The sequence below is a fragment of the Oncorhynchus mykiss genome, chromosome 1 (genome assembly GCF_013265735.2).
Source record: "Oncorhynchus mykiss isolate Arlee chromosome 1, USDA_OmykA_1.1, whole genome shotgun sequence".
Taxonomy (NCBI): Eukaryota; Metazoa; Chordata; class Actinopteri; order Salmoniformes; family Salmonidae; genus Oncorhynchus; species Oncorhynchus mykiss.
Genome location: NC_048565.1, coordinates 32,733,214 through 32,754,057, shown reverse-complemented (window position 1 = coordinate 32,754,057; position 20,844 = coordinate 32,733,214). Strand labels below are relative to the sequence as shown.

The 20,844-nt window shown below is 39.0% G+C and overlaps 3 protein-coding genes across 9 annotated transcripts in view; 1 reads left to right on the top strand and 2 right to left on the bottom strand.

Moving 5' to 3' along the window:
• Positions 1 to 297: 297 nt before the first annotated feature.
• LOC110521475 lies at positions 298 to 2,612 on the bottom strand. 2 transcript variants are annotated; one of them, XM_021599053.2, is made up of 5 exons: positions 2,372 to 2,612; positions 1,968 to 2,250; positions 1,484 to 1,546; positions 744 to 992; positions 298 to 513 (listed from the first exon to the last, which is right to left on the bottom strand). In XM_021599053.2, the coding sequence occupies exons 2-5, from the start codon at positions 2,239 to 2,241 to the stop codon at positions 494 to 496; spliced, it is 606 nt and encodes a 201-aa protein (XP_021454728.1). In that variant the 5' UTR covers positions 2,242 to 2,250; positions 2,372 to 2,612; the 3' UTR covers positions 298 to 493. The 2 variants fall into 2 exon arrangements, with proteins under 2 accessions (XP_021454728.1, XP_021454736.1); XM_021599061.2 differs by having other exon boundaries at positions 365 to 513; positions 1,968 to 2,266.
• A 420-nt stretch (positions 2,613 to 3,032) lies between these two features.
• On the bottom strand, positions 3,033 to 20,539 carry LOC110521454 (receptor-interacting serine/threonine-protein kinase 3). 6 transcript variants are annotated; one of them, XR_002473150.2, is made up of 13 exons: positions 17,806 to 17,938; positions 14,469 to 14,637; positions 13,950 to 14,280; positions 13,535 to 13,686; positions 13,388 to 13,440; positions 7,672 to 7,839; positions 7,410 to 7,492; positions 7,157 to 7,232; positions 6,978 to 7,042; positions 5,177 to 5,216; positions 4,552 to 4,682; positions 3,811 to 4,059; positions 3,033 to 3,582 (listed from the first exon to the last, which is right to left on the bottom strand). XR_002473150.2 is itself a non-coding variant. In XM_021599015.2 (13 exons), the coding sequence occupies exons 3-13, from the start codon at positions 14,618 to 14,620 to the stop codon at positions 3,563 to 3,565; spliced, it is 1,389 nt and encodes a 462-aa protein (XP_021454690.2). In that variant the 5' UTR covers positions 14,621 to 14,637; positions 18,977 to 19,120; positions 20,397 to 20,539; the 3' UTR covers positions 3,033 to 3,562. The 6 variants fall into 6 exon arrangements, 5 of the variants coding, with proteins under 5 accessions (XP_021454690.2, XP_021454708.2, XP_021454682.2 ...); XM_021599015.2 differs by lacking the exons at positions 4,552 to 4,682; positions 17,806 to 17,938 and adding exons at positions 18,977 to 19,120; positions 20,397 to 20,539; XM_021599033.2 differs by lacking the exon at positions 4,552 to 4,682 and having other exon boundaries at positions 7,672 to 7,794.
• LOC110532201 (FERM domain-containing protein 4A) overlaps positions 19,609 to 20,844 on the top strand; it is a 204,184-nt gene continuing 202,948 nt past the window's right edge. Inside the window, exon 1 of the mRNA XM_036975949.1 lies at positions 19,609 to 20,475. Within this exon, the coding sequence (XP_036831844.1) occupies positions 20,431 to 20,475 (45 nt within the window). The 5' untranslated portion in view covers positions 19,609 to 20,430. The remainder of the gene's footprint in view (positions 20,476 to 20,844) is intronic.

Sequence of the window (20,844 nt, the reverse complement as noted above, 5' to 3'; positions counted from 1 at the left end):
CATAATGGTGAGATATTTGCAGTATTCCCACCACAGGTGGCTGGTGGCACCTTAATTTGGGAGGACGAGCTCATAGTAATGGCTGGAACAGAATGAATGGACAGATCAATCTGTTTGATACCATTCCATTTCCTCCATTCAAGCCCTTAGTATGAGCCGTCCTCTCATCACCAGTTTCAAGTGATTCCAACACACTGTATTTCGAAATCTTATAGAGTAAAACTATTAAAGATGGTTTTTGTATGACTTCTCTTGTCTGGTGGCAAATCCCAGTCCGGGTCCTAGTTCGCTGTCTTCGGTATGCAATCTGAACAATGAAGCAACCAGGAAAAGAAATGGTCTGATTCATTTTTTTTTTTTTTTACATTTATTTTGTTACAAATTGTTGTTTGACAACAGTGGTGTGAAAGGACCAATATTTCTGAGGTAACGTGTGAGATTTGAAAAAAAGTGAGTCCAGACCAAGACTGTAGAAGCCGCTTAAGTTATGACTTCATTTCTGGACAACCCCACCTGTAGTCATATAGGAAAACAAAGGGAAATAATCAGTTGTGTGCAGGGTTTAGAATTACAGGGTGGCTAGGGGGAACATTGCAGCCCCATAACAAACCATCACCTTCTCCATTCAAACTCATGATAGATAATCAACATTACAGCTGATTCCAGGGGAGCAGGGACTGGAATACACATATATTTTACTGATAGATACGTATGATACCAAAAGAGGAGAGAGAGGAGTTTACCCAGTTCTTTGACTAGAAGAGATTGTTGTTTCAGTAGAATTTGGTAAAAGGCTGATTTAGCCACCGCTCCTCCTGGTTGCAGGGCCACATATAGCTTTCTCATCTTTGCCATACTGGTTTGGGCCGCAGTGATTTCAGAGTAATCCTCATAATGGATCATTTTCTTCTGGAACAGGCCATCTGCTATTGGCATCACCAGGGAAATCCTTTGAACAAGTTGTTCCATGTTATCATCCACAAATTGGGCACCTGGGTTAGAGAACATTTGTTATTCAAACAACCTTAAAGAATGATTGATTTTCAGTGAATCTAACCGTGAATGTACAGGACTATACAGGTGAGACCGTAATACAGAAGATTTTCTTTTGGCATCATTTGACAAACATGACTTAAGAAAGACCTTGCATCAGAATTGTTTCCTGAATGAAAATGACATTCAGTAGTCACAATCTGAGTTACTAAAATGCATTTCCTATCAGCACCAAACAAAGCTTTTTTTTAAAGAGTTGAGCATGCCATATTTTCCATTATGAATATTTCCTCAGTAATATGCATACTGTTGTCTTGCAGATTGATAGACTCTTGACTTTAGGTCATCTATTTATTCATCACGCCTCTCAGTGTGAATCTGGTCAATTACAGTCATGTTTTAGTTCCATTTTTTGAAATATCTTCTTACACAACACTAGTTCAGTAATATTTCAGCATTTATCCCATGCAAACAAGGCAGGTTACATTACCATACTGCTTTGTCTCCATGACTGCAGATTGATCCTGGCTAGATTGGGGAGTAGCATCTTGATCTGGCAAGAGAGAAAGACTCTCCATGACATTGTTTGTAAAGAATCAACATCCAATACATGTTCTGTATTTGTAGCCTGAGTTAAATAGAGCACATATTGACGTATGGCATGCAGAACTGCTTTTACTTCATTGCACAAGTAGGCCGACATTCAGGGGCAGCTTCCTGAGCACAGATTAGAAGCCTTCTTCTGGAATAAAAAGCAATAACAATGGAGAATCTCAATTGAAAATTATTTTTAGTTCAGGTGTAGCTTTAATTATCTGTGTCCTGGAAACTGCCTTTCAATGTTCAACTATCAACAATAGACATTTACATATTTACTATAATCAACTTTACAGTATGTGGAAGAATGATTAAAATGCACAAATGAAAGTACATTTGTTGCATACAGAATTTGTAATCAGTTAATTCTGAATTACCTTTTTTGCCCTCGGTCTTTAACTTATCTGCTAGATCAATCATTCCTATGTTCTCCAGGATCTTCTGTGTGATTTTCATAGCACCTTCTTTCTTGTAGGCCTGCACCATCTTACTCACTGTCTTGTGCCTGCTAGCATCCTCTAGACTGGCGATTGACATGGGATTGAAGCCTTCGAGTGTTTCCTCCATCAGGTTCCACTGGAAGGTCTCAAATGTAGCCTTGTCTAGTTTTTCTAGGGTAGCCAGCAGCCGCTGTGGAACTGGTGTGGCCATTGTAGATCACTAGAATGGGTCAAATATAAAAATATTAAATTAATACAACTTTACTACGAGCAAAAATATGGAGTCAACCATATTGACACATTGGCAATCTTTATTTTACCCATTACACCCAGGTACTTACAATATGTCTGTGTTGGACAGATAACTCCCAGTAACTCTTTGTCTCAAAAACTTTTTCTTCAGATTTTTACTTTCGGTTTTCTCTTTACATTCTCCACCCCTTTTTATCTGAATCAGAGGGCGTGGACTTCCAAGTGCAGAGTTAAGACTTTATATACAGACATGTAATCACATGTTTTATTCAGAGCACGTTGGTCTATCTCAGAAATAATTGATCCTGCTTTGCCATCTACCCCACTGGTCTCAGGTCTACAGGCTTCACCAAATAAAACATATCTATTCTATACCAAATGCACATTTACTTTTCTGGATAGAAATGTAATTCTACATAATCTGGTCAGTGACTACCATCTAGTGGTGATCAGAGTTAATACAGGTCAGATTTAGATACAGATAACTTTGTCCTCAGAGGCAATTACTTATGCAGGAATCACAAAACATGCAGATATACCACATATTAAAAAACAAGAACATTAAAATAGCAAAGGATATTCTCCATGTGCTGCTTGTGAATACTGACATAATGTAGGGATGGTGTGTGTTTACACAGTGATTTTCTGTAGAATAAAGAGCAACTTTACACTGTGTAAAAATGTATCCTATCCACCACCTGGACCTGAACACTCACCACATTGACAAACTCTTATATTTCACAGATGTAGTATTGGATCAACATTTATTTATTAATATGTTTCCAGGTATGTTTAAGGCATAATGGTGAGACATTTGCAGCATTCCCACCACAGGTGGCTGGTGGCACCTTATTTGGGGAGGACGACCTCATAGTAATGGCTGGAACGGAATGAATGTAACGGCATTCCATTTCCTCCATTCCAGTCCTTACTATGCGCCGTCACCTCCTCACCAGCCTCCTGTGATTCACACACACTGGTTTTCAAAATCTTATATAGTAAAACCATTAAAGATTCAGATGTCAAGGTTTTTGTATGACTTCTCCTGTCTGTTGGCAAATTCCAGTCCGGGTCCTAGTTCGCTGTCTTCGGTAGGCAGTCTGAACACTTAAGCAACCAGGAAAAGACATGACGTGATTCAATATTTTTCCTGTATTTATTTTGTTACAAATTGTTGTTTGACAACTGGTGTGAAAGGACCAATATTTCTGAGGTAATGTGTGAGATTTGAAAAAAAGTGAGTCCAGACCAAGACTGTAGAAGCCGCTCAAGTTATGACTTCATTTCTGGACAACCCCACCTGTAGTCATATAGGAAAACAAAGGGAAATAATCAGTTGTGTGCAGGGTTTAGAATTACAGGGTGGCTAGGGGGGACATTGCAGCCCCATAACAAACCATCACCTTCTCCATTCAAACTCATGATAGATAATCAACATTACAGCTGATTCCAGGGGAGCAGGGACTGGAATACACATATATTTTACTGATAGATACGTATGATACCAAAAGAGGAGAGAGGAGTTTACCCAGTTCTTTGACTAGAAGAGATTGTTGTTTCAGTAGAATTTGGTAAAAGGCTGATTTAGCCACCGCTCCTCCTTGTTGCAGGGCCACATATAGCTTTCTCATCTTTGCCATACTGGTTTGGGCCGCAGTGATTTCAGAGTAATCCTCATAATGGATAATTTTCTTCTGGTACAGGCCATCTGCTATTGGCATCACCAGGGTAATCCTTTGAACAAGTTGTTCCATGTTATCATCCACAAATTGGGCACCTGGGTTAGAGAACATTTGTTATTCAAACAACCTTAAAGAATGATTGATTTTCAGTGAATCTAACCGTGAATGTACAGGACTATACAGGTGAGACCGAAACACAGAAGTTTTTCTTTCGGCATCATCTGACAAACATGACTTAAGAAAGACCTTGCATCAGAATTGTTTCCTGAATGAAAATGACATTCAGTAGTCACAATCTGAGTTATTAAAATGCATTTCATATCAGCACCAAACAAATCTTTTTTTTTTTAAGAGTTGAGCATGCCATATTTTCCAATATGAATATTTCCTCAGTAATATGCATACTGTTGTCTTGCAGATTGATAGACTCCTGACTTTAGGTCATCTATTTATTCATCACGCCTCTCAGTGTGAAACTGGTCAATTACAGTAATTATTTAGTTCCATTATTTTGTAGTATCTTCTTACAACACTAGTTCAGTAATATTTCAGCATGTATCCCACGCAAACAAGGCAGGTTACATTACCATACTGCTTTGTCTCCATGACTGCAGATTGATCCTGGCTAGTGTTTCAGCAGAGCTTTGGAAAAGGTTGATTTAGCCACTTTTCCTTTTGATTAGTCTCATCTGTGCCTGACTCCATCAGACATGACTTTCTGCACAACAACAAAATCACATCAAGGGATATTTCCCATGCAGTGACGTGGGTTGTCAAACAGGACATTCAGACAGGACAGACAGATAGGACAACATATAATGACAAATGGGCAAAAGCTGCAAGGGACCATATGCATGTAATAGCAATTATATTTTGTCTATATGGATCACATCCTGTCTGAGGTTATAAAAAGTAAAGGTGTCCAGACTTTTTTCAGTCTATTGACCAAAACGTTGATTTATGAAAAGTTCAAAACATTTTTGGAGTATGCATGACTGCAAATTCACTGGACTTTCACTTACAAGTATTGACATTTTTCTAATGTACCTGGAGAAATACAAGGAGTGCAAATAACTCTGTTTTTCATATCTGATCTATTTGACAAGCTGTTCTCACACTCATATGATTGGAAGTTAAGAGAAGTGAGAGATATAGAGAGTAAGGGAAGAGCAGAGAGAGAGGAGACGAGAGATAATTAAATTATTATTTTACCTTTGTCGATTGGTTTTGAGGACAAGCCATCAGCCACATCCTACAGTAAGCAGAAATTAAAGCAATTTACAAAATCACAATTGATATGTTTGAAAACCATAATATGAGCAGCCTTACAGCCCCAAGAAGCACCATTCTGCACTAACTGTATTTTTTTGTCAGACATTTGTAACAACACAAATAAATAATTATAACATATTAAACTTCTGTACTGTAACACCTTTATCTGTTTCACCTGTCCTTGTGATTGTCTCCACCACCTCCAGGTGTCGCTTATTTTCCCCAGTGTATTTATCCCTGTGTTTCCTGTCTCTCTGTTCCAGTTCGTCCTGTCTGTTTCAAGTCAACCAGTGTGTTTTTCCCGTACTCCTGCTTTTGCTATTCTCCTTTTTCCCTGTCCTCCCGGTTTTGACGCTTGCCTGTTTTCTGGACTCCGTACCCACCTGCCTGACCAGTCTGCCTGCACTGACCTCGAGCCTGCCTGCCACTCTTAACCTCCTGGACTCTGAACTCGTTTTGACCTTTTGCCTGTCCATGACCATTCTCTTGCTTACCCTTTTGGAAGTAATACATATCTAATACTCAAACCATCTGCATCCTGTAGCTGCATCTGGGTCTGGCCTCGAGCCTTTATACATTTAGCCCCTCCCCACTAACTGTAATTTTTAATCAGACATTTGGAACAACACAAATAAACAATCATAACATTTAAAACGATGTAAATATGAAAATATATACAAAATAAGACTTGTAGTATTGTCACGATCTTCTGAGTGAGGAGAATAGATTATTTTAATGTAGATGAAAGAACACGACGAACACTAAACAAATGAACAAAATAATTTGACGACCGTGACCACTATCAATACTGTGTGAAAACATGCAACATCACATAGACAATAACCCACAAACCACAATACAAAATAGGCTACCTAAATATGGTTCCCAATCAGAGACAATGACAAACACCTGCCACTGATTGAGAACCATATCAGGCAAAAACACATAGAAACAGACTAACTAGACATGCAACATAGAATGCCCACTAATATCACACCCTGACCAAACAAAACATAGAAACAAACAACGCAAATAATGGTCAGTGTGTGTGTGACAAGTATATAAGAACAAATAAAAAAGAGAATAAAATTATTACTCTATTACCCTATTGCTAACAAAAATCACACAAATAAAACTAAATTGCACAAATCCTATATCACACAAATGCACAAATAGAATAACACACTTATAAAGACGAGAATCTGATTATTACACTATTGCACTTCAAACAAAAAAACACACAAACTAAATTGCATAACTAATTGCACAATTAATTGCATTACTAATTGCATTAGTACTGTACAAAGTTAGAGGTGTGCTATTTGATAGATTCCCCTGCTCCCCCAACCTCTGTCTTCCAGTAGGGAGATCTGAGGTCAACCTACCCCCGCCCCCTCTTCATCTTGTACTTCTGAGTGGGAGACCTTCCCAGGCAGTAGCCTGCCTTGCTCACAAATTAGAATCAGGGCCACCACTCCAACAAGGTTAATTGACCCACATTCCCACACGGTGACATATCATTGACGTGAGGTGCAAATGAGCGATAGAAAACCGATCGTGCAAATGTCACCATTCCGAATGTTTTTGCAAGACGCCGCCCTGGGCGGCTGCCCATGTCGCCTATACCTAAATCTGCCACTGTTTACAGGATATGAGCAGACCAAGAGTTATGTTGGCAATATTATTCAGTGTTTTCTCATCAAGCCATAGATGCATCTCAGTGAAGGCCAAATTCACTTACCTGTGTTGGAGGGAGTGGACCAGTCTTCACATCAGCAGAGATATTCACCTTGTCTTTTGGACATGCTGTGGAAGCAAGGTCAACATTCTATATTTGGTCTATGATTTAGGTGAACTCAATCAAGTCAATACTTGGATACTAAGTTCAATAGTAGTATTAATTGTTATAAAGTGTTATACCAGGTGGCTTTGAACTTGCAGATACACGGGGGGTGCCAACACCTGATGTTTTACTTCCCTCCACACTTCCCAAGTTCTAGAGAGAGGGTATGATAGAGGGAAGAGTAGAATAAGGAGGAGACAGTTATTAGTATGCTATGTTCCAATGCCCACATAAGCATTACCACTTAAATGCATGACAAATACATTTTTTTATTCTGAGTGGTACAGTAGTGTACATAGCAGAACATAGCTTTAGTGTCTTGTTCTGTACCAGTTTTAGCAGCACTTGATTGACGGCATCCTGTATCCCCTTCTTGTGCTTCTCAAACACTCTTCCTGTCACAAGGAAGCATTCTGAAAAATAAACAGGAAGAGTTCCAAACGACATGTATCAGTGATGTGTAAAACTCTTAAATAAAGACACACATGCTTATGTTATGACAATCAAGATGTACACAATCCTAACTGGATGAGTATAGCTACCCTATGTGATAAAAAAAATGAATATTCCAACTACACTCCTGTACTCTTACCCTTGAAGGGGGGTCTCTTAGAGGGCTCATGGTCCCAGCACTTCTTCATGAGCTCCACCAGGTCCCCTAGCCCCTCGACCTGCTCTTTGTCCACTGCCTCCAGGGAAGGCCTCTGTCCTCTGTCTTTGATGAGAAAACAGAACCTGCTGAACTCTCTGGCATGGACATCTAGAAGAGATTGAAGAGTAAAGGTAAGGTGCTCCAAGAAGTCTTAAACAGTCCTGCCATATTTCTCTCTGAATGTACTTGTAGATGTAATGTTTCTGAACAGTTATTATTGTCTATGTGGTACAGTATAATGTAACTTTTTTTATTATTTTTTATTATTTTATTTTAAAAACCTTTTTCATGATCACAATCTTGTGAAACCTGAACCCTCCAAGATCCCCCAACAGTTCCCCAATAGCTGTCCCTCAACCATTTGAGACCCCTCCCACAGTCCCCCCCCCCCCCCCCCAAGAACCCCCCAATGCACTAAAAACCAAGAGAATGAACAAAAGAGAAAAAAGGAAAAGACAGAAGAAAACAGCAAACAACAATGCAAAAAATATATACATTTAAAACAAAGGACATCAAGGACAACTGAAATCATAACAGCAATGCCTACTTTATATGTTTGTGTGCATGTCTGGCACTGTTGCATGTATGTGTGTGTTCTTGTATGTGTTTATTTGAATGAGAGTGTGTGTATATGCATGTGTACAAACACCTGCACGGCATCAGCCTCTGGCAAACCGGCATTAGTTGTAAAAACACTGCCACTTAGTGTCATTCAAATGTACTTTTATTATGTTTTATTTGGACTTTTCTGACCATCATTCTCTTTATTTTATCTTTTGACCATCATTCTCTCTCTCACACAGCAACTCCACTCCCACTTGTCTCCAATTCCACAAACCAACCCTCAGCTTCCCTCAGCCCATCCCATCTACCTCTGCTGGTCACCCACTTCGTATTTCTACACAACACATATCTTTCAACTATGATATGATGTTTGGTATACTTTCCTATTTATGCTATTTTTATTCCTCCGCCAGTTTTTTGATCCTTTATATTGGGCAGACAGACCATTTCCCTACCTCCTCCCGCTGCCACCCGCCTCCTCCATTTTTGGGGCAATGCTGTAATCAATTGGTTGTACTCTTGGCCATTTTTAAACAATGGATGAGCTTTTCTTAGTAATCTACTCGAGAACCATTTAGGGTTCAAATAAAACTTTTGAATGAGTGAAGCTTTTAGAGAGAGGTTTAGTGCTTTTATATTTAATAATCTCAACCCACCCATTTTAAATTCATTATATAGATAGGCTCATTTTATTTTGTCTGGTTTAGCGTCCCAGATAAAGCAAACTATTTTTGCTCATATAATTTGAAAAACGAATCATCGGGAGTAGGCAGCTCCATAAGTAAGTGAGTAAACTGAGATATGACTAAGGAGTTAATCAGGGCAATTTTTCCATAAATAGACAGGTATTTACCTCTCCATGGTAGCAGGATCTTGTCTATGTTTACAAGTTTTCTATTTAAATTCATTGTGGAGAGCTTATTTATATCTTTTGTGAAATGAATACCGAGTATGTGTACTTCACCATCAGCCCATTTTATAGGTAAGCTGCAAAGTAATGTAAATTCAACTACCTGCTACTAATGCCCAGAAGATAAGATATGCATATTATTAGTATATTTGGATAGAAAACACTCTGAAGTCTCTTAAACTGTTTGAATCATGTCTGTGAGTATAACAGAACTTATTTAGCAGGCGAAACCCCGAGGACAAACCATTCAGATTTTTTATTTTTTGAGGTCACTCTCTTTTCAATGGGGTTTCATTGGGAATCCAGATTTCTAAGGGACCTTCTTGCAGTTCATATCGTTTCCACTGGATGTCAACAGTCTTTAGAAATTAGTTGAGGGTATTCCTTTGTGTAATGAAGAAGTACGACCATCTTGAACGAGGGTCACTTGAAGTGTACTGTTAGATAGAGGCGCATGACCAGAAAGCATGCTTCAGTTTGTTTTCTTCCTGTATTGAACACAGATCATCCCGTCTTCAATTTTATCGATTATTTACGTTAAAAAAAGACCTACAGTTGTATTACAAAAGTAGTTTGAAATGTTTTGGCAAAGTTTACAGGTAATTTTTGAGATATTTTGTAGTCACGTTGAGCAAGTTGGAACTGGTGTTTTTCTGGATAAAACGCGCCAAATAAATTGACATTTTGGATATATATCGACGGAATTAATCGAACAAAAGGACGATTTGTGATGTTTATGGGACATATTGGAGTGCCAACAAAAGAAGCTTGTCAAAGGTAAGGCATGAATTCTATTTTAATTTCTGCGTTTTGTGTCGCGCCTGCAGGGTTGAAATATGCTTCTCTCTCTTTGTTCACAGAGGTGCTATCCTCAGATAATAGCATCGTTTGCTTTCGCCGAAAAGCCTTTTTGAAATCTGGCATGGATTCACAACAAGTGTAGGTTTAATTTGCTATCTTGCATGTGTGATATAATGAAAGTTAGATTTTTATAGTAATTTATTTGAATTTTCCCTGGCTTTTTCCCTGGCTTTTGGCCAGGTGGGATGCTAGCGTCCCACATATCCCAGAGAGATTAATGAGACATTGCAGGGATCTAATCTAGCTTGCGGATTTAACATAAAACTTAAGTCATCGGCATACATGGACACCTTTGTTTTTAAGCCTTGGATTTCTAATCCTCTAATGTTGTTATTGGATCTGATTTTAATAGCTGGCATTTCGATGGCCATAACGAATAGATATGGTGACAGTGGACACCCTAGTTTAACTACTCTTGACAATTCAAAACTCACTGAGAAGTAGCCGTTATTTACTCGTTTACACCTGGGGTTGCTATACATTATTTTTACCCATTTTATAAGGGAATTACTGAAATTGAAAAAATCCAGGCATTTATAAATAAAATCCAATATTACTTTATCAAATGCCTTTTCAATATCTGCTATAAATACCATTCCTGGCTTCTTATATGTTTCATGATGTTCTATTATTTCTAGTAGTTATATTATCTCCAATGTATCGTCCATGTAAAAAACCTGTCTGATCAGGATGAACAATATCTGGTAAAACCCTTTTAATTCTGAGTGCTATGCATTTTGCTAGTATTTTTGCATCACAAGATTGAAGTGTAAGAGGCCTCCAGTTTTTTTTATTTGCCATCTAGGTCTTATTTTAATAATAGAGAAATTAGACCTTCCTGCTGAGTACCTGACAGACCTGTTCTATAGGAGTAGTTAAAACAATCTAACAATGAAGCTTTTAGTATATCCAAAAATATTTGATATACCTCTACCGGTATGCCATCAAGCCCTGGGGTTTTTCCAGACTGAAAGGATTTAATAGCCTCAAAGTTCTTCCTCTGTAATTTGGCCTTCGCACTGATCTTTCTGTACATTTGTTAATTTTACATTTTTTATATTATTTATTAACTTAATCTTCATTCAGTGTGAGAGGATGAGACGGAAAACATCTGCCTAAAATAATTAGCTTCCTCTTTTAAAATATAATTCGGAGAATCATAGATGACTCCGTCTTCAGTAACGAGTTTCTGCAAATTCTTTTTGTTAGCGTTCCTGTATTGGAGATTCAGGAAGAATTTTGTGCATTTTTCTCCATATTATCTCCACGTTTGCTTTAATTTTGTAATAGATTACATTAGATTGTTCTTGAATAAGTTCCTCAAGTTCTTTTTGTTTTTCCTCTAACTTATTTTGTATCTCTGTAGTGTCGTTTTTATTGCTATCTACCTGTACTATTAGTTAGTCTTGTTAGTCTTGTTTCTTTAGCCAGAAACTGCTTTTTTTTAAATTATTGATGAATATTGAATTGAATGACCCCTGAAGGTACAAACAATAAGGGCATATGCTGAACCTATATTATACTGGAAAAATACATTTATAAATTATTTTGTCTTAGTTAAAAATAACTTGTCCTCCAGTAATCTTTGATTAAATATCCAATATCCCTGTCCACGTGGAAAATCTACTAGAGTTATGTGAATGCCAATTAGATGATGATCCGATCGCATTCTGTCTCCTATTAAAACTTTTTAAAACTTTGATGCAAGAGCGAAACAGACAAGAAAGTAGTCAAGACGACTAGCTTGATTAAGTCTCCTCCATGTATATCTCACTAGGTCGGGGTTTTTTAGTCTCCAAATATTTACTATTTCTAATGTGTCCATAATAGTTGTGATTTCCTTAAGGGCACGGTGATGATAGTTTGTACAGTGATTACCTTACTGTCCATTGAGGTACTTAACACTGTTTTAGAGTCTCCTACCATAATGATTAGATCATTTGTTGGTATACATGTTTTTGAAGAAGTGTAGATCATCCTGATTTGGACCATATAGATTAATGAGCCAAATCTCTATTTTGTCCACTTTCATATTCAAAAGAATCCACCTTCCTTGCAAATAATTCCTGATTATCTGCACATTCAGATTGAAATGTTGGTTAATTAATATCATCACATCCTTTGAGTTCCTTTGTCCATGACAGAAAAGTATTTCACCACCCCATTCCCTTTTCCACGTAACTTCATCTAAGCATGTAGAGTGAGTTTCCTGTAAACAGTATATATATTATATTCCTTTTCTTTTAGCCATGTAAAGACTGATCTTCTTTTTTTATAATCTGCCAAACCGTTACAATTATAACTAGCTATGTGTATTTCACCCCTTACCATAACTAGATACTATTCTCAGGCTAATTTGACCATAATTAGTGCTTGTAAAGTTACTGCCAACAGTGGTAATATGAAGGTCGAAACTAGAGCTTTCAAATGTCTGATATTTAGAATTCAAGAAATAGGTTCTAGCAATGTTTTTTTTATTCCCTTGCCTGTTTGCCTGTGAGCCAATGCCACAGATGTTAGAAAATTGAGACAAATGATGTGTGTAACAAATCTGAGTAGGTTGATGTGTATGATATTGGATATGATATAATGAGAGTGTGTATGATGTCTGTATAAGAGTAAGACTATAATTTGTGATGTCCAAATAAATAATAACTCTGCCAATTTGCATGTTTGAGTGTCTATGTGTGTAACATGTAGTGTGTGTATAGCCTTAATATTCATAATTGTAATCCATATCGTATCACCATCATAGTTGCATCATAATTACCTTTAACATAATTGAAAAACACATCCCAGCATTTCCATAGCAATTGACGTTTCACATGATCATGAAAGTGACCTTGCATTACTCTAGAGACGTCTTCACTACAGTACAAATGTATTCCGTACAATATGTTATTATTCCCTAATGCCCCTATTTTGATATCTTCCCCTTGCTTTTTGTCAAAATATATACATTTGTAGACAAATACATAAAAAAGATAGACAAACAATAAACACATTAAATTATAAAACAGTTCTCAACAATAGAGAGGGAGAGAAGAGAATAGAAAATAAAAGAGAGGGTGAGAGAAGAGAGCGAGATCAGGTGTGTGTATGTATAAGTTCGTATGTGTAAGCAAGCATGTAGTACGTGTGTGTTCATATCCACTTCATAATGTTCAGATATTTTAAACAGTTCCCATACCTTCTTTTTTTTGTAACCTGAAGTCCCTGTAGAATTTAGTACAGCCACGGTGTGGCTATAACGTAACGTTACTATGCATAGCAAAGTGCAATGAATGTGAGTATAATGCACCATGAAGATGTGTTACTCACCAGGATATGGCTTCGACTGACCAGTGATGATGGACCACAGAAGTATACCATAGCTGAAGAAGAGAATGTGTGTGAGAGAGAGAGAAAGAGTCATTATAATGTAATATATGTCCATATCGATTATTCTTGAGGCATTTCGTGACGTACCTGTAGATGTCAAAGGCACGAATGGGTTTGTATGACACATTTTCCAAAGCCTCAGGGGGCATGTAACTAGATGTTCCCCCAGCATTCCCAGGGAACTCTTTGCTCATCTTGGAAACACTGTGGGACACCTTGGCCAGACCAAAATCTGCAAGCTAGAGAGAAAGAGAGAGAGACACAGAGACAGAGAGAGATAGTCTTCAGTTTATGTTTGGTTTATGCATTACAATTACTGGCAGTATAACTCATGTCATCTAACTATATTTGTTGAAATAGTTAATCATCAATTAATGGTAATATCAATAATAATAATTATAATATTGCCTCAATAATACAAGCAATAGTGCTATTGAACCTCAGTTCATGCTCGTGTTCCCACCAGTTAAAGCCTAATCAGAACCAGGAGCCTGGAACTTGCCTTGGCATTAAGGTTGTTATCCAGCAACACATTATTGGGCTTCAGGTCTTGATGCAGAAGGGGTGGGATGAGGCAATGGAGGAAGTTCATCCCCAGAGCGATCTGGTGGGCCAAGCGACAGGCAAGGGGGTGGGGCCAAGGTGGATGGAGAGAGAGGGTGTCCAGGAGGGATTCCAGTGTCCCCCTCTCCATGAACTCCATCACAAGACCCAGCTGGATGGAAGGGCCGCAATTGGGGGGATAATCCTTGTACACTCCAAGAATCCTTATCACATGGGGGCTTGTACTCTTGCGCAACATTTCTGCCTCATTATGCAGGGAAGTGCTAGAGCTGGGATAAAGTTAGCGGTGGGAAGGAGAGGACAAGGGAGGGGGTGGACAGAAAGAGTGAGGGCAACACAGGAATATTGTCTTAACTAAAATGGTTGACCACATCATGAAAGACAAATCAGTTTATAATGGAATATAAAACTCATTTAATTGACATACAATCAAGTGTTTAAAGTATAGACATTTTACCCATCATCACATTGTAGCAACTTGATGGCCACATCCAATCCCCAAACCACATGTCTGGCTTTGTGGACTTGTCCAAACCCTCCTGCACCAATCACTTTCCAGTTCTCCAGACTGTTGTTAACAATTACTGCTGCCGGGCTTGACCAGTCCATCTGTCAATCAAAATGATCTGTAATGGCATTCAGTGTTTGCATCAAATAAGTTCCACATCAAGTCAAGTCGCATCAAATCTCATCAAGTCACATGGTATTGGTTCTCCTTTTTGAGACACTACTGTAGCTAACACTGTCCTTTATAAGGTTGTTCCATACACTCTTAGAAAAAAAATGTGATATCAAGAACATAAGTGTTCTTCGGCTGTCCCGATAGGAGAACCCTTTCAATAACCCTTTTGGTTCCAGGTTTAACCCCTTTGGTTACAGGTAGAACCATTTGTGTTGTGGAGAAATGACCAGGCAGGAGATGGGAGTACAGTTAGTTTTTTGTTTAGTCAAAACCCCTCGTGCTCTACATTTTCTGTTCCATGTCAAACCCGTTCCACAGATGGAACCATGGACATGGTTCAGATGGAACCAAAAAGTGTTCTACCTAAAATAGGGACAACCAAAGACCCCTTTTGGAACACTTTTTTCTAAGTGTACCTTAACAATGCAAGGTATCTTTTTTTAACTAGGCAAGTCAGTTAAGAACAAATTTTTATTTTCAATGACGGCCTAGGAACAGTGGGCCTGTTCAGGGGCAGAAAGACAGATTTGTACCTTGTCAGTTTGGGGGTTTGAACTTACAACCTTCCAGTTACTAGTCCAATGCTCTAACCACTAGTCTACCCTGCCGCCCAATGTTGAGTTATCATTTAGTTTACCATGGCACAGTCTCCGCACTACGTTACTGTGCATCAACTTACCTCCTGATAATGGTAGCATTCTTATTATGTGTATAAGATTAGATAGAGTTTCCATTGTATTCATTATGCTATGAGTTCCTTACCTGTGACCGTGCTTAAGAAATTATGTTCCCTGCAACACTCCTGTATTTAAATGGAATCTTCACTTAATTTATTTTACTCTCACTACAGACTCTTAGGTGTTTCCACTTCATTTTGTTCATCAGAGGAGGGTGGAGACAGAAATGTTGAAGTTGTACAGTCAGGACTTGACACATTTTCTCCACCAGATGGCATTGAATGCAGTGGGATGGTGTAGCATGCATAATTGTGTTCTATTTGAGACTATACTAGCCATCTGTTTTTATTTGAAAAGTATCCAATTTATTGATTGTACTATATAAGCTAAGTTTCCATCCATTTGGAGACAGATTTTCACATGAATATCCCGAATCTGCATCAAGAAATGATGGCCATTTTCCCACCAGTGGTGTTTCCACCAAACAGACTTGTTGTGGATAGTAATCGGTGTGTGATGATATACTGCACACAAAATGTACTTTTTCACTTAAGTTTTCATCTACCGAAAAAAATCTGACGTTCAATGTGTTTCTATCCCATTTTCAACTCTACCGATAGTTTTGTCACAAAAACTGTTTAGTTAAATAGCAAATGTGCCTCCTCTGGTCTTGACTGGTACGATCTAGCCAACTGCTCGCAGACAGATACAGTGCCGGAAGGCTGTGCAGGTAAGCTAGTCTACATGATGAGATTATTAAGAGTGAGAGTATTTTTATTTGTCAAATGGCAGTCAATCATCGATCATCATGTCACCAGAATAAGACCCTCAATCTTTTTTTGAAAGCGGCATCAAGGTTTCCGTGCACTTTCACCACCCTATGACTGTTCATCGTAAGTTATTTCATCTGTAGCCTAATAAACTACATGGTTTCCCAATATGTATTGGGAGGACCACACACCATATCATCATGTGACTCCAAGTTTACTTCGATGTGATGGTCATAATATCAATATTTGCGCTTCAAGGCGTTTCCACCGCCATTTCTCGTTGTCATAGCTATAATTGTACCGAAAGATACGTATGACTTTACTCTCATAAAAACTGTGGATGGAAACGTGGTTAATGATTACCACAGATACATTTAAATATATATATATAATGCCTTACAGTACAAGTACAGAGCAGACTAAAATGATGGTTCACTAAAGTCTATGTCAATCTTGAACAGGATTATCCATTTTGAATGCAATTTGAATGAAGTTGATGCTTTACTATCTTTGTGAAAGTAGTAGGGTGTAGATTGATGAGGGGAAAAAAAACGCTTTAATCCATTTTAGAGTAAGGCCATAACCTAACAAAATGTGGAAGAAGTTAAGAGGTCTGAATACTTTCTGAAGGCACTGCATGTCAATCAGTTTTGTGTATTTTTGACTCCAATACCCATTAATGGCAAAGCCAAAACAGGCTTTAAAAATGTTTGCTGATTTACAAAAAATACGAAAAAAAATAGCACATTTACTTAAGTATTCAGAACCTTTACTCAGTACTGATTTGAAGCCCCATTGGTAGTGATTACAGCCTCAAGTCTTCTTGGGTACAAGCTTGCCACACCTGTATTTGTGGAGTTTCTCCCTTACTTATCTGCAGATCCTCTCATGCTCTGTCAAGCTGGATGGGCAAGACAGAATGGCTGCAGAATGGATCGGCAAGACAGAATGGCTGCCTCCGGTAAGACAAGGGGTCGGTGACTTTAATGTTGCCACGAGTCCGACCGAGGGTGGCTCCCCTTCCCGGTCGGGTGGCGCTCGGCGGTCGTCGTCGCCAGCCTATTAGCTGCCACTGATTGTCTTTCCTCCCCCTCCTTGTATGTTTATTGGTAGCGCCTGTTTGTGATGATTAGTTGGGCTTTATTAGACAGCTGGCCCGCCTGTTTCTTTGTGCGTGATTAATTATTGTGACCTTCGGTTCTGTAGTAGAGGAACGTGTTTGTTCCTGGTCGTGTATTCTGCTGTACTATTTTCGTCCCCCGTGTTTGGGGCATTTTGGTTTTGAGCACCCAGTGTTGTGTTATTGCATTAAAGAGCACAGTATTGCACTCTCTGTTTCCTGCGTCTGACTCCACACCCACGACATCCGGAGCGTTACAAATGCCAGTTAAAGTTCTAAAACGTTTGTTTTAACTACCAGAATGAATACTCAGATATCAGCAAACACAAATCAGACTGATTAAAGCATTCCTTGACACTTTTTGATTTAGTTTACCCTGGGACAGTGTCTTTTACTGAGCAGAAACTCGCCTCTTGATAATGATGACTTACCTAACATTCTTAACACTCTTATTTGTTAAAATAAGTAGCAGCTGAAATCACTAACTAAAGATCTCATAACTCCAAATATGATTTATTTTAATCATAACACTTGTAGGTTCTTACCGTGTATTATTGTGTTAGGGATTATATTCCCAATCCCCTTGCTCTTAAATGTTGTTTACTTGAAGAATTTTACTTTCATTTTCATTGCATTCTAGTCTCCACCCCTGTATCTGGATCTGAGAGGTGGAGTAAACGTTTCAGTGCTTACTTGACAGCATGGAGTGCAGTTAGCATGTGGAATGTACATTGCCTACATGTTTTTGTAATATTTGAGATCGCCACTACATTTTACAGTGCCTTCGGAAAGTATTCAGACCCCTTGACTTCTCCACATTTTGTTACGTTACAGCCTTATTCTTACACTCAACCCACTGCTGGTGTGTGCAACTAAAGACCTTTATTTTCCTATCATATAGCACCTGGTTCCAATTCAAGGCATTTAGATTATTGTCTGATCTAAATTAAGGCTTTTTTTCTGGTAACCCTTCCAAAGAGCCTATTGGCATGGATTTAAGTATCTTAATTATTGCCCTAATAGTAGGAAGTGATATATTTATTTTTTAGCTTTTGTTTTGTACCCATTGCCTGATTTATGAAGGTCAAAGAACCATTTGTCTCTTACTTTGTCTTTCCCCATGGTGATGGAAGACAAATGGATTTTACATGTGTTTTACCAAATTATTATATCCCAGTGAAACTGGAAGTCATGGAAGGCCACAATACAGTTCCTTAAACTGGGATTACGTTTTTTTTGAAGTGAAATGTTAATGCAGATCTTATTTTGTTAGATGTTATTTGCCGATAACCTCTACACCTATCTAAAGTACTACTTGTAAAAAATATATACATTTTTTCTCTGAGCAATTGTATTAGTTTAAAAATAGTATAACTTCCCCATGTTTTGGAGCATATAGTATGGGGGGGGCTGCAGCACCCCCTGAAAAATCTGAATTTAAAAAAACATGAATAAGGGAAAGTGAAAGGATTATACCTAGTCAGTCGTACAACTGAATGCATTCAACTGAAATGTGTCTTCCGCATACAAACAAAAGTAGTGCACTGGGCCTTTAGTAGTCCTGTATTAGCAGACCGACATAGCTGTCTGTTGTAGAGGCAACAACAAAAAATCAGTTGTGACAACTAATGTTATCACAACCAAACTACTAGTAGGTCTAGCTAACGTTAGCAAAATTGAATGAAATAAATATAAAATTACACTTCATACACTTACACTTGTTTACTGCATTACGGAACTCTTTTTTGTCCTCTGGTTCATTCAATGCTTGTGTCACGTGTGGTTACTGTAGTGATCCATCAGTAGCAGTGATATCATCAGGGTTTGTCTCTCAAAAGCCCTCTAGAGGTCCAATTAGCCCTGAGAGAGAGAGAGAGAGAGAGAGAGAGAGAGAGAGAGAGAGAGAGGCAGGCTATGGGGGACCGACCGGCTGTGTAATTACATGTTTGGATACATTTCTCTCTACTCTCAACCCCTCCACACACACACACAATCACAGACACACACATAGAGAGAACAAAAGCCACACTGAGACAGTGATTTATCTGAATTATTTATCTGCCATGCTGCTGTCAGTCATCTATAAAAATCTGTCTGGAACACAGTTGCTTGTTGATACTCTGTGGCCAGAGTGGGGGTTACACAAACACTCACACCCACGCACTAATACAAACATGAACACACACATACACACCCCATTCATTAAGCTAGCTGAGGTGTGTTTGCCCACCTCCCATGCTCCTTTGCACCGTCTGATCTACTCTCTGCCGTTGTTGATAGGTGACGTCTGTTTTCTCTCTCCCTCTCTCCCTCTCTCTCTCTCTCTCCCACCCTTTCTGCTCAGCGAGGAAATCTCTAACCGGTGACTCGCTGCTTCCCTATTCATCTCCCTCTATATGTATCTCTATCTCTCTACCTCACATTCCCTCAGTCTTTTTCTGCTCGTGTCATGCTTTGTGATATGAGGCAGGGATCAGTGAGTGTGTGTGAGCTCCGTCTCTGCTGCAGTATCCTGGGTCTCTGTTTGACAGAGAGGCTGTGAGCTCCTGCTACTACCCCTGCAAGGAGCACTTTAGGTGGGGGAATATCACAGCCAGAGAGGGGGTCCTCTGGAGCAGAGACAGCAGTCCCAGGACAGAACAGACAGACAGAGACAACTTTGGACTGAAGAGGAACAAAAGAAGAGATAAAGAAGAGAGGAGCATATTTCTGCCGATCATGTTTTGTGTTGTGAGAAGCGAAGGGAGATAAGAGGGGACAAAAGGAGAGAGGAGGGCGTACTCCTGAGGTATAAGGATCCCAGGAGGTTTTGGCAGGGGGGCGAGGGGTCTACAGGAGGAGGGTCAAGACTGAAAAGGACACAGGGTTTTATCTGAGATCAAAGACAAGCAGGACAAAAAGATAGTTATAAAACGAGTGAAGTGTGAAAGAGAGGTAGCGGTGTTCCCTCAGTCTGACGAGTTGGAGATGGTCTCGAGGGGGTTGGTTGAGAATGAAGAAGGTGAGTGAGTTTTTCTACTGAGAAAAAAGAGAGTAGAAACAACAACCAGAGGGTAAGGACAAAGTGAAGACTGGTCTGTGAGGAAGAAGAAGAGGAGGAGAGGTCTCTCTAGTTGAGGCGGTTTGGTCGTTTTACCTGGTTTACTTCAGTCAGTCTACAGGACCCCATCATGGCCGTCCAACTCATGCCGGAATCAGCCGTCTGTCTGCTTATGGTGAGTGGGAGAGGTCCTGGTTCTTCATATATACACACATGCACAAACACACACACACACACACACACACACACTCACATTCACATACACAGACACAACCACACATTTACACACACAGCAACTGAAGCATGTGGTAAGCTGTCACCCCATGAGGGGTGGTGTTGCATGAGATACTACTCACTACTATACACCCCTCCACAAATCTTCCATCTCTATCATATAGAAATCAGTAGTTATGTAATACAATATTATCATCAAACAATGCTTCATTTCATGATAAATGTATGTGCTTCAGCCTGTGATGTGAACTACAGTATGTTCCCTTGCTTTGTCTAAATGTTCCACGTGCTCACAGGGATCTCTCTGCAG

What these genes read in the sequence shown, in the direction of transcription:
- LOC110521475 (XM_021599053.2), bottom strand. Translation starts at nt 2,241, where the DNA reads ATGGCCACACCAGTTCCACAGCGGCTGCTGGCTACCCTAGAAAAACTA. An exon ending in AAAGACCGAGGGCAAAAAAG is followed by an intron (nt 1,547 to 1,967) that starts GTAATTCAGAAT and finishes CTCTCTTGCCAG; the next exon opens with ATCAAGATGCTACTCCCCAA. An exon ending in TCTTCTAGTCAAAGAACTGG is followed by an intron (nt 514 to 743) that starts GTAAACTCCTCT and finishes ATATGACTACAG; the next exon opens with GTGGGGTTGTCCAGAAATGA.
- LOC110521454 (XM_021599015.2), bottom strand. Translation starts at nt 14,620, where the DNA reads ATGGACTGGTCAAGCCCGGCAGCAGTAATTGTTAACAACAGTCTGGAG. An exon ending in TTGCTACAATGTGATGATGG is followed by an intron (nt 14,281 to 14,468) that starts GTAAAATGTCTA and finishes ACTTTATCCCAG; the next exon opens with CTCTAGCACTTCCCTGCATA. An exon ending in TGCAAGTTCAAAGCCACCTG is followed by an intron (nt 7,043 to 7,156) that starts GTATAACACTTT and finishes TTGCTTCCACAG; the next exon opens with CATGTCCAAAAGACAAGGTG.